Source organism: Asterias rubens, chromosome 6 (assembly GCF_902459465.1).
Source record: "Asterias rubens chromosome 6, eAstRub1.3, whole genome shotgun sequence".
In the NCBI taxonomy this organism is placed as follows: Eukaryota; Metazoa; Echinodermata; class Asteroidea; order Forcipulatida; family Asteriidae; genus Asterias; species Asterias rubens.
Genome location: NC_047067.1, coordinates 6153018 through 6165879, shown reverse-complemented (window position 1 = coordinate 6165879; position 12862 = coordinate 6153018). Strand labels below are relative to the sequence as shown.

Genomic DNA, 12862 nt, shown 5'->3' with positions numbered 1-12862 from the left:
TTGCAACGCAAAGCTGTCCCAAGTTCGGCGGGAAAACGGGCCTCAGTTCGTTTTTGTAATGACTATTAAATTATGCAGAATATAATGATTATTACTGTGCAATTAAAATTGTGTAAACACAAATTAATACAGTATAGATGTTACTTAAATCTTGATGGACGGAAAACTTCGACAAGGGACGTAAAGCTTTAGGAATAAATATCATAATCTATACTTAGCCAATACAATGTGAACCAGTGCAATAGTGGTAAATACTGGGAGTTAACATTCTTAAAATGCAGAGAAAATTATCTTACCACCAGGGCCCAATTTCATTTGAGCTGCTAAGCACAAAAATTTGCTCAGCATAAAACTGTTTGCCTTGATAAAAATAGGATTACCAAACAAATTTCCACATGATTTGCAGGATAAGCAAACAATAGCTGAACACTATAGTAATAAGCGATATGCAGGAACCGGAAATTTGGTAGGTAATCCTGTTTTGTTCAAGGAAGAAATTTCATGCTAAGCAAATTTCCGTGCTTAGCAGCTCCATGAAATTGGGCCCAGCCCTTTTGGGGCATTCACTGGGGGCTGGGTATCTAACACACCACCCCTCTATCGCTCTCCTATGCCCCTTTCCCCTTTCAGCCTGTTCGTGACCCTTTAAATAATTTAATTCACAAGTTGTAACTTATATTACCACTCATTAAAATATAAATAGCCTATAATTAAAGCACATGTGCCACACTGGTAATTATCAAAGACCTGCATCCAAACTTGCAGTGACCGACCGTAATAATAACCTACATGAAACAATAAACCTCTGAAAATTAAGGCGCAATCGGTCGTTGGAGTCGCGAGAACAAAAGTGTGGCTTGTATGTAAATGTTTTCCACTTTTTTTTCTCGATCCTTTAAAAAAAAAATTATATTGTTGTTAAACCCAAGATCAAAATTCATTGGTTTTCTCATTTCTCAACAAAATTAAAATTTAGTTTACAACCATAATAAACCAATTTTATACCATGTATGTTGTGTGCAAGTCTTTAAACATGAACATTTCTCTCTTACAAGTTATATGCACATCCTAAATCAAGAAGCTCGAAACCCTGAAAATGTGTTCCCAGTTATCACTAAAACACCTTGACGAAAGGGAAAATGAGTTGCATATTGACACAAAGTTTTACCTTCACTTTTAACCATTCACTGTTAAGGTGTGATGACATAAAAGTACCAACCAATTTTCCACTTTTGCCCAACAAGAAAACTAACAATAGTTGTTCTATAAGCTTGACAAGAAACATTAACTGGTAACACAAGAGCCAAATTAACAATACACACTGTCACGGCACATTATCATCAAAATTATCTACCTGAACAGTTTTGTTATTAAAAGTGATGAGTAAATAAAAGGTTTGCCTTTAGTGATGTCGCACTATAATAGGAAGGGATAGGAAGAAACTGTCAAAATATAGAAGTTGTAAATTTGCGGGTACAACCTTGTGTAAATCGTTTTTGTGGGAGTGTTGGCTCTGAAAAGAGCCGGTGTATTAAGAAATGTGCACATGGTTGTTCCTGCAGGTTTACTATAGTTTCTTCTTATTTATTCACACCATGCAAAGTTTCAAACAATACTGTAAAATGGGAAGAAAAAGCACACATCATACTTGCAACGTGTTCACACGTTTCAAATCAATAACAAACATTTCGCTCATGGTCATCAATATCTGATTATTCAAATCCAAACCGACTATGGTGAGATGATGACGTAGGAGTTTCTCTCAAGATGCACGCATCTGAGATGCTCCAGACCAAAAGTAAGATAATTATATCTCATGCACTATAGTCTCTATCTGTGAAGTATCAAACATTATTTGATGGGCGCACGGGGCTGTATTGATGCAAATTGATTGTTGTGATTAGTGTGTACTATCCTACCCTGTACTGACTGCTAAAAGTTCAGTCGGTTCATCAGCCTCCAGTGTGGGACGTGTCTGCTATGGCAGCATGTCAGTTTCCTCAAGGATGAAAGATCTTAGCTTGAAAGGGTACCGAGCTTTAGCATATGTAGCTATATTGACTTTCGTGCGTTCAGATCTAAGCTTTTTCTAGATGTTTTGTGCTATCCTCAACGTATCAGGTTCCTATGTCTTTTATGCTTATTGTATTGCATTTTTTCTGGTATTGTCCATTGTTGTGTTTCAAAGAACTCTGTGGAGATTGTCTATTAAAGCCAGTGAACACTATTGGTAATTGTCAAAGACAAGTCTTCCCACTGGGTGTATCTCAACATATGCATAACATAACAAACATGCGGAAAATTTGAGCTTGCGAGATAACTATGAAAGAAAAAACACCATTGTCACGCAAAGTTGTGTGCTTTCAGATGCTTGATTTCGAGACCTCAAATTCTAAACTTGAGGTCTCGAAATCAAATTCGTGGAAAATTACTTCTTTCTCGAAAACTACTCCACTTCAGAGGGAGCCGTTTCTCACAATGTTTTAGACTACCAATCTCTCCCCATTACTCGTTACCAAGTAAGGTTTTATGCTAATAATTATTTTGAGTAATTACCAATAGTGTCCACTGCGCTTTAAACAAACAAAAACAAGCAAATGCAGCCAAACCAATGCATGAAGCAAAAGTAGTGTGACCGAGGGACAATTTTTCTCAGGACATACTTCATATATAAGTACTGCTATCACTAACAAACAAGGACAGTCAAAATCAGGCATAATGTTTTTCTACGTTGGTCTGATTTGCAGGTTTTTGCACTTGGGGAAAAACCAAACAAATTGTAATCATCCTGTAATTTCAATTAACGGAGCGTACATCAATGTGTGGTCAGCCCTAAAATATTTCTACCCTTTCTCCAGGGACAAAATATCATGCCCGAAAATAGTACGGGGATACAATTGCAGCGATGTATACACAAACTGAACTTTCAATTTTGTTTCTACTTTAAAATGTGTGATGGGGCACCAGGGAAGAAACGCTAAAAGGCTTTTTGTCACTCGGTAAATCTTGAATTAAGATAATTGTTGTGGCCGCCATGAAGAAAACGCATTCTCGTAAATTGTATATTAAAATCGCACCGACCTTAACACTTGGTCAGTGCTGATGATGTAGGTGAATTAATCTTACCCGTCAAGGGCTTGTAATCAATCTGAGAATTTGTGGCATGTTGTCATGACAATGTGATTATGATCAAAATGATGAGGCGGAAGTTGTCATTTTAAAAATACGTTACCAATGTTCATCAATACAATTTGAGGTTTAACTGGAATCGATGGGAAATGAATGGTAACCAAAGCAAAACAATCCTTGCTTAGTAAATTCAGATTACCGGCTCAATATTAAACAGCTAAATACCACTCACGAGCAATGTATATGGCATGACATTTTGGCCAGTAACAATGTGTAAAATAAGCGAGCTATTTTCGTGCTTAAGCTAATTTTTTGCTTGAGCAGCTCTTTGAAATTGGAACCTGATTGGTAATGTGTCAGACCCAAGCTTGGATTGTGTTTGCTAGCTTCTGTCAAAGATAAAGGTGACTAAAGATATTTTGTTTCTGGCAACTGGAAACCATATTATATGATATGCATATAATGACGTGTGTGCAGGGAATTCCTTTAAAACATTGTCTATCTTCGTTTGTTATCTTCATTTACCGAAACCAAGTAGTAATGTAGTAATGGGTCTACCATGTTTCATAATTCTACTCATATGTTGATTTCAATTCGGCCAATTACCAATTGTTTTTATGGGTTTTTTTCCGAGAAGGTCAGCTTTAATCTTGGAGAGAAGTTTAACACACAGAATCGTGCCAAATCAGGCCTGTGAATGTCGTTTCATTGTTTCATTGAATGTGTCATGTGTCCAAAAACCGATCATCACGCCATTTCGATAAAATAATGTTGTTATTTCGGCAGTTGTGTGTGTATTGTTAACCTATGTTCGACTCGACATGGAACACATCAACAGAGGGCGCTCTACGTGCAAATTAGGGTTCACAGAGTTCATCACTGAGTTGGCCATGGTATCCATCATTTACCTTTGAATATTATCTGACAGGACCGAATTGATCTCGTTAAATTCCTCGATATCCTCACACAGCCTGGTGAGTTCTTTCTTGCGGATGACCGACTGGCAGACGACCTTCCGGAGAATCCTTCCAATATGCTTGTCGACCTTCTCCTCTTCCCGATCGTTCAACCTCGGGGTTGGAGGTCGCAGGTTAATGACCGGAAGCGTGTGCCGCCGCTGCTTGCCAAGACAAGGGTTGGGAATCTCCAGAAGGGAGCAGAAGGTATCGAACCGATTCTCGTCAGATTCACCCGGTTCCCCGTCTTCAGCAGTGTCGGCACAATTTGTAAGGTCATCTTCTGGCATTGGTTCGTCTTGCGTTGCTATGGTAACAGTGGCTGCGTCTGAGTACTCCATCGTGTCCGCTGACCCACCGACAGCGCCCTCAAGGACGTCCATTTTGTCCATTAATTCTGTCAGGGAATGTCCTCCTGTCGGAGCAGTGCTGTTTGGCTGATCTGTAGTACCAGGTCCTGTAGCGTTTCGACCCCGGCCTTGCTGGTTTGATTCAACCGGTGCTCCTGTTTCCATGGTAATTGGATGGTGAACTGGGGCCAGTTCGCAGCGGAAGTCCAAAGACTGCGTTCTCCTTAAGGGACGTTCAGTTGACCTTGACTTGCACAGTTTCCCGGAGGCCTTGTTTGACCCTTTAACATGACTCATTGCTTTGGCTGATTTCTTGACAGGCATCTTGAGGTCGATCATCTTGTCCCTCTCCGTTTCCTCTCTGTTGACCTTTGACCCCGTGCAGCTTGAAGTGTACCCCTTTATCTTGTCACAGTGACCGGAACGACGCTCGAGGGCAGGTATAGTTGCCATCGGGGGTAGAATCTTAGGCATATCCTTGGAGCTCCTCTTGATAACGTGCTTCTCGTCAAGGCTTCCCGAGCGCCACCATCTTGCCGGTTTATCCCGACCAGTCTCACCTGCTGCCTTGTCGAACATCGCCCGCCCCTGTACCACATCAATCGGGTACATCTCTGGAGGGGAGCGCACCTTCCCCATCTCCCGTGACTTTGTCTTGGCTCCTCGCTTGGGGAAACCTGAGTTAGATGGTGCTTGACTGTGCGAGAAGGTAGATCCTGTTGAAGCCGAGCTTGGCTCACTGTTCCCGCTGTCTCGTCTGCCCTGCCTGTATCTGGTGGTCCGTGAACCTCCTCCCGGTTGTTGTTGCTGCTGTTGTTGCTGTTCATCTCTTGCAAGGGACTCCTTCATTGTAAGGATCTTATCCAAATACTTAGCCTGATGTTCGTGTGTGTTCAACGCGTCCTCGAACCACTTGGGTTTTTTCTCTGACGATGTATTTCCTGCTGAGTGGCGACTCTTCATGTGCATGTTGTTTTGAGGCCACCGTAGAGAGCCAACTGCTTCGTCCTCCCTATGAGTGGTGCGACTGTATAGTAAAGAAAAACAGCAAAATAAAATGTCAATATTTGGTGACAGGGGAAATGGCACTTGAGTGCGATTTTGTTTAACTCAAGAAATATTTACATACCCCGTCTATTCCGAAGAGAAGTGGTTTTCATGCGTCTTAAAATCGTACATTAGTGTGAAATACTGGATTGATTGGAAAGTGCTGTTTACATTACCGGTACATTTACCACAAAATCTCAATCAAAATACATTGTGTTTTCCCTTTCGCATCCATCACCACTAATGGTGTGTGTCTATAGACAATTGCTTTCTTTCTCTTATTATTTCCATCTTTGCTTTTCTTGGGTTGTTGTTAAAGGCAGTGGACACTACTGGTAATTACTCAAAATAATTATTAACACAAAACCTTACTTGGTTACGAGTAATGGGGAGCTGTTGATAGTATAAAACATTGTGAGAAACGGCTCCCTCACAAATAACGTAGTTTTCGAGAAAGAAATAATTGTCCACGAATTTGATTTCGAAACCTCAGAATTAGATTTTGAGGCCTCGAAATCAAGCATCTGCTGTAAGCACAAAACTTCGTGTGTTATTTCTTTCATTGTTATCTCGCAACTTCGACGACTAATGGAGCTCAAATTTTCACAGGTTAGTTATGTTTGACAATTACCAATGTGTCCAGTGTCTTTAATTCACAATTCACAGTGTATAATTTTGTTGTTATTCGTTAGCATAGGTTTGATTCCCCCGTTGGCACTCAGGAAATTGTTGTAATTGATGGATGTATATATTGTGCATGTAGGGTGTAGTGCGGCGTTTCGTAAGACGGACATGTCGAATGTAAGCGCTACTCACTCAACCCGATTCCGCGGTATGATTTCAATGAATGACCTCGTTTTCTATATCGTTCACTCTTCCTTTGACCGATTTACATTCTTATTCTTCTTTTCTTCTTATTTTTATTGTCGATTTTGCCGGAAGAATTATATTTAAGTATTTTGTGGAATGTATTGTTCGAGTTGAAGAGAAGTACACAAATCGTCGGCCAAGACCACGGAGCTGAAAATATTGCATTGTTGACAAATTATTTCATTCACCAGACAGAGACTACACGAGGAAGAGTAATAGAACCTTAAAATCTATCCGAATTTGTTTATGCTCTTGTAATATCCATTTGAAACAACATGTACAAAGCAATTTCAATTTAAAGTATAAACTGCATGGCTACTGGTTGGTTAAAACAATAATCTTTATACATGGACCTTTAAACTTACTTGTTTGGTTTCAGACCGTCTAAATAATATTCAAATGTACCATTGGTTTGTTCTAAAACGCACGAGCAATTCATTCCAAGTTGCGTTTTTATATTTCTGTGGGGAGGGAAGCAATATATGGTGGAGGAACTGTTTAGTTTCACGTCAGAGAATGTGATGAAACATCCCGTTTGTCTACAATGTGCAATATCATACCTCGTTTTTCGAGGAAAAGAATCGGCAATTGTCAAAAAACTTCCTTTAGAATTCACTGAAATATTACCCAGTGAGAACGGTATACTAAAAACACTGTGATCGAAGAAGCAATTTGAAGAACAAAATGCATACTTAAGATAACTTTCCATGAAAAAAGAGTGAATAATCTTAATGTTGGTAGTCTGGTTACACTCATTTTGTACTATCTTATTGCTCATTCAAGGGCATTTGGAAAACTGAACGAAATATTGGAGAGGTTTGTCTGAAGACGGTGCTAATTGAATGAGCAAAATATTGCTTTATAATAAGTACCCAAACTTTCTAATACCGGGTAAAAAGTATTGTATGCTGTCCCCGCACATTATCCACCCTTCTGTGCCAAACATGTTGACAATGTTTTGCCCATTTTCGGGAAGGCAGTTTCCCCCTGTCCCTTTGGCTACGCCAAGATAAAGATTAGCGTGGCGTTACAACGACTTTGGATTAGAAGATGTAAATCAGAGTTTTGAGAAATATATTGGTTGTAAATCGACAAATGTGGCGTCCAAGTTTACTTTATATTCCCCGTTTACGGAAGTTTCATCAATCACGCTGCAACTGTCAGACCAAAACTTCTCTCTTTTTTCATTTGACCGCAATATAAATCTACAGATAAACTATGATGTCGCTATACGTTCGATCTATCTGCAGACAGTGACTGAGCACATGTGGGAGCATACAGTTATCATTGCGAGTCTCATGTTATGATGCAAGATGACATTTTAGAAAATCTGTAACTATTAAAACATAATGGATTGGTTTGGTTCAGACAACCTACGTCCCCTCAGCGTTTTACTTCTTCAGAGTGTGAGCAACGGGCTTAAATTTCTTCTTCTGAATTTAAAACTAATTAAGAAATCTGTAAGACGCGTTGCTCATCCATTTTTTGTGTTCTCTATCAGATAATATAATCTTGCTTTAATATACACGGTGCGTGAATTTAACAAAATTTGTAAAATTAACTTAATTAAATCTCGTGTAGTTTCATGCAAATGAAGGCTGCTTTAAAATGCGTTTTAATGCATAAAATGCGTTTTAATGCATGATTAAAATCAAATATTTATAAGCATGAAAATCGTAAGGTTTCGTTTTTAACTGTGTTGAGAAGTCTATTGTGTAAGGTTTTGTACTGTACATATGTTGCGAGATGTCTAAGTTATATTATAATCATGACAATAATATCGAGGTCTTATATATAGCGCACGTATCTACCAAACAAGGTACTCAAGGCGCTGAGTATATACAAACTTTCAGAAAGATAGGTGCTATGGCGCATACAGCAGCCACAGCCACGAACACCGGGCGAACACCTTCTCTTTTTAAGTGCGCTGGGTTCTTTTACATGCGTTATACAACGCATGGGACCAACGGCTATACGTCCCATCCGAAGGATGAAGCAATGGTTAAGTGTCTTGCTTAAGGACACAAGTGTCACAGCTGGGGATAGCTCCCCCTTGGTGTTTGTCTTAGGAACCCACCCCCTTGCTGAAATATTCACACCATCTCAGCCTGGGACTCAGGCTTAGATTTATTTAAATCCGATGACAGCATCCTGCTAATATTATGGGCAGTAAGCGCGACAACGTGTCACGTTTTCGAAAACGTGAGTCGCTCTTGGTCTCTTTTTTATTGGACTTCAACTAGAAAAAACATTGACTGTCATGTCCCTAAAGGCACTAGAGACTATTGGCAATTACTTAAAATAATTGTTAGCATAACAACTTGGTGATGAGCAATGAAGAGTTGTTGATATTGTGAGAAACGGTTCCCTCTGAAGTTCGAGAAAGAGGTGATTTCTCACCAAATTAATAATCAATGACCGTCATGTCCCTAAAGACACATAGACACTATTGGTAATTACTCAAAATAATTATTAGCAATACAACTTGCAAAACAACTTGGCTATTGATTTTGTGAGAAACGGTTCCCTCTAAAGTAAAGTGTTGGGTTTTTACGAGAAAGAGGTGATTTCTCACTCAATTAATAATAAATGACTGTCATGTCCCTTAAGGCACTACACACTATTCGTAATTACTCAAAATAATTGTGAGCATAACAACTTGGTGATGAGCAATGGAGAGTTGTTGATATTGTGAGAAACGGTTCTCTCTGAAGTAAAGTTGTTGTTTTGGGGTTTTTTGTTTGTTTTTTTTCTCGAGAAAGAGGTGATTTCTCACTCAAATAATAAAAGACTTAAGAGTTTTAAATAAAAGACTTAAGAGTTTTAAATTGACACAAACTGTTTTTGCATAAATAATAAGTGGTATTTAACATTCTGATGAGCGTTCTTTTTCTGTTTATGTGGCAACAGCAATGGTGTCAAGTGTAACACCCCAGTTTTTGAAGTATATATTAAGGCTACTCGGATTCGAACCCAGCCCCATCATTCTTAAACATCCCGTAATGCACGATAAATATTCTCTTCTCCTGATCCAGTTATTATAATTAGCACTTAAATGCCCTCTCGCAATTCCCTTAGCACGTTGGCTTAAAGGCAGTGGACACTATTGGTAATTACTCAAAATATTTATTAGCATACAACCTTTCTTGGTGACGAGTAATTGGGAGAGGTTGATAGTATTAAACATTGTGAAAAACGGCTCACTCTGAGGTGACATAGTTTTCGAGAAAGAAGTAATTTCCCACGAATTTGATTTCGAGACCTCAGGTTTAGAACTTGAGTAAAATCAACCATCGAAACGCACACAACTTCGTGTGACAAGGGCGTTTTTTCTTTCATTATTATCTCGCAGCTTTGACAACCGGTTGAGCTCCAGTTTTCACAGGTTTGTTATTTTATGCATATGTTGAGATACACCAACTGTAAAGGCTAGTCTTTGACAATTACCAATAGTGTCCACTGCCTTTAAAGCGATATTGATAATTGCCAGAGACAGGTGTCCACACTTCGTGAGACCCAACATTTACATCAATTAGTCAAAGCTGTGGACACTATGTCAGCGACCAGTATTCTAACCTGGTGATATCCCAACAAACCGGTGAAAATTTTGGCGCAATTGGTCATCGAAGTTGCAAGATCATAATGAAAGAAAAAACACAATTGTTGCATTACTTTCATGTACTTTCAAATGCATATTAAAGGACTTCAGCTGAAGTCTTTATTCGTTGGAGTGAGAAATTACTTCTTTCTCAAAAACTACGTTACTTCAGAGGGAACCATTTTCTCACAATTATACTAGCAACAGCTCTCTATTGCTCGTTACCAAGTATGGTTTTATGATTACTATAATTTTTAATAAATCAATCCGTCGTCGCCGTCAAATCCCTAACACGAATTTCGGACTCGCGAGGTCAAAACTGATAACATATGGTTTTACTCATTTCTCAAACACTAATTGCATTGCTGGCAAAACTCAAGGAAAGTTGTTCACCATGGACATCAATCAAGCTAGCTGTGTGTAAATCTGTGAACATTTGATGTTTTCAATTTTTATTCATATTGTGCATATCTTTTTGTAACATAAAAAATACTCTTTTTTAAAGGCAGTGGACACTATTGGTAATTACTCAAAATAATTATTAGCATAAAACCTTTATTGGTTACGAGTAATGGGGAGAGATTGATGGTATAAAACATTGTGAGAAACGGCTCCCTCTGAAGTGCCATAGTTTTCAAGAAAGACGTAATTTTCAACGAATTTGATTTCGAGACCTCAGATTTAGAACTTCAGGGCTCGAAATCAACCATCTGACCGCACACAACTTCGTGTGACAAGGGTGGGTTTTTTCTTTCATTATTATCTCGCAAGTTCGATGACCGATTGAGCTCAAATTTTCACAGGTTTTTTATTTTATGCATATGTTGAGATACACAAACTGTGAAGGCTAGTCTTTGACAGTTACCAATAGTGTCCACTGTCTTTAAAGCCATTTGACCCTTTCGGTTCAGGAAAAAAACAAAAAACTCACAGATTTACAAATAACTTACAGGGTTTACAGAAGGCAATGGTGAAAGACTTCTCTTGAAATATTATTCCATGAAATGCTTTACTTTTTGAGAAAACATCAAAACAATATAAATTCTCGTTAACGATCATTACGGATTTATTTTAAACACATGTCATTTGATATAGAAGTTGTGGTACACAAAGTGTGGGCCTTGGACAACACTGTTTACCGAAAGGGTCCAATGGCTTTAAGGGTTTTGCAGCTTTATACATCAGCCCTTATGGGTCTCAACAAACGTCATTCATGTTTTTGATATTTTTGGTTCTTAAAATAATAAACAAATTTAATAAAAACGAAAACAAATTCTGTATGCAAATTTGTTTAGTTTAATTTTATTTTTAAACCGGACCCAATCCCAAGCTCAAAAACACTACTTCATCGATTTCAGATTTTCATAAATCCACGGATCAGGTGTATCAAAATATGACTCTATCGTGAAATAGATTTTCCATGTTACACGTTCATAATAATATTATTTCCCCGAGCCATACACGGTATCATAATATTGTACTCACCCGTCAAAAGCCACTCATAGACGGCGTGTTTCTGAAATACGATCCAAAACAATCAATTCAGGCTTAATATTCTGCCGCTATCAAAGAACAAGTCCGGTTTGAATATTATATGAACGAATCCACGTATAACGGGTAGAAGACTCTGGTGAGGAGGTATACCCGACGCGAATGGGCCGGCACATCCAAGTCAACTGGCCGGTAACGTTAGAAAAACCCCGTGCCGATCCTCTCTGCTCGTGCTCTGCCTGAAGAGCACGACACAATGACGTCACGAACAGAAGGGACTTGCTCAGATCTGACCATTATTTCTTGCAAGCCCGTCTCTTTCTTGTGTCTTTTTACTCATGTAATGATGACACGCAGCAGGGAGTATACACGGTCGAGCCAACCCGAACGAAACCTTGTCATGAAGCACAAACAGGAAGCCAACTCGTAGAGCGCGCCTTGCGTTTCATTATTTTATCCCTTTACACCTTTCCAGTTGTACACTTTCATTTTCTTCCCTTTCTTAAATTTTTGTTTTTGACAAACCATTATTCTGATGACATCTTTGACTCGACATATGAATATCTCCAACCCTTTTCTTGACGTTGTATGATAAGGCGTATCAAATGTGAAACCCGACACGATCGTAGCTTTTGGCTCTAATGCTCACTTTGGACGTAAACACACTACATGACTCATATAAATCGAGCATTCAAAACATTGTTGCAATTTAGATCTTAAAGAAATTCTTGCTCAAATTCGTCTTGAAAAGAACCGAACGGCATAGTGGGGATTTTAAAAATCAACAAAGCAAACAAAAAAATAATAATAATAAATTTTTTTTTATTTGTCATAAAACAAAAATATTCAGGTGTTTTTTTGTTAAATTTCATCATGTCAACAAAATATGTATAATGTTATGTAATGAGTGGATTTGATTTTTGAAATGGTTTTTCATGGATGACTGAGAATAAATAAAGTTAATCAATACATGTCTAGAAAATAATTTGCGTCAGCTAAAAATGTTTCCTTCTTTTACTTATTAGTTTTGTTTTGGGGTTTTGTTTTTATTCCTAGTTTTTGCTACATAGTGGTATCAGAAGTGCCTTATGCCACAAACCAACACAATCAAAAACATCAAACCACAAAACATCCTTCGCCACATAAACTCCACATAAGAACAGAATCGATCATGAAATGATCTCACAAAAACAAAAGAGAGAGAGAAAAAAAACATTCGCACAAATTAATACATCAATTAGGACTGAGGAGCTGCCACTGTGGTGAACTTTGGATGCATCTTGAATTACCGTGCATTTCCTACTTCCTATCATCACAAGACGCCGATGTTTCTTTCAAGGCAGCGGCGTGCAAAGCTCTGTCGTACACGCCGGAAAAAAAGTCCCCCGTGGTTTGTATCCAATCAGTAAAAGAGTCGACAC

At 38.5% G+C, this 12862-nt stretch overlaps 1 protein-coding gene across 1 annotated transcript; it reads right to left on the bottom strand.

The window, feature by feature from the left end:
* Positions 1-2533: 2533 nt before the first annotated feature.
* LOC117291661 lies at positions 2534-11757 on the bottom strand. Its single transcript, XM_033773503.1, has 2 exons — positions 11436-11757; positions 2534-5462 (listed from the first exon to the last, which is right to left on the bottom strand). The coding sequence occupies exon 2, from the start codon at positions 5402-5404 to the stop codon at positions 4034-4036; it is 1371 nt and encodes a 456-aa protein (XP_033629394.1). The 5' UTR covers positions 5405-5462; positions 11436-11757; the 3' UTR covers positions 2534-4033.
* Positions 11758-12862: the final 1105 nt, after the last annotated feature.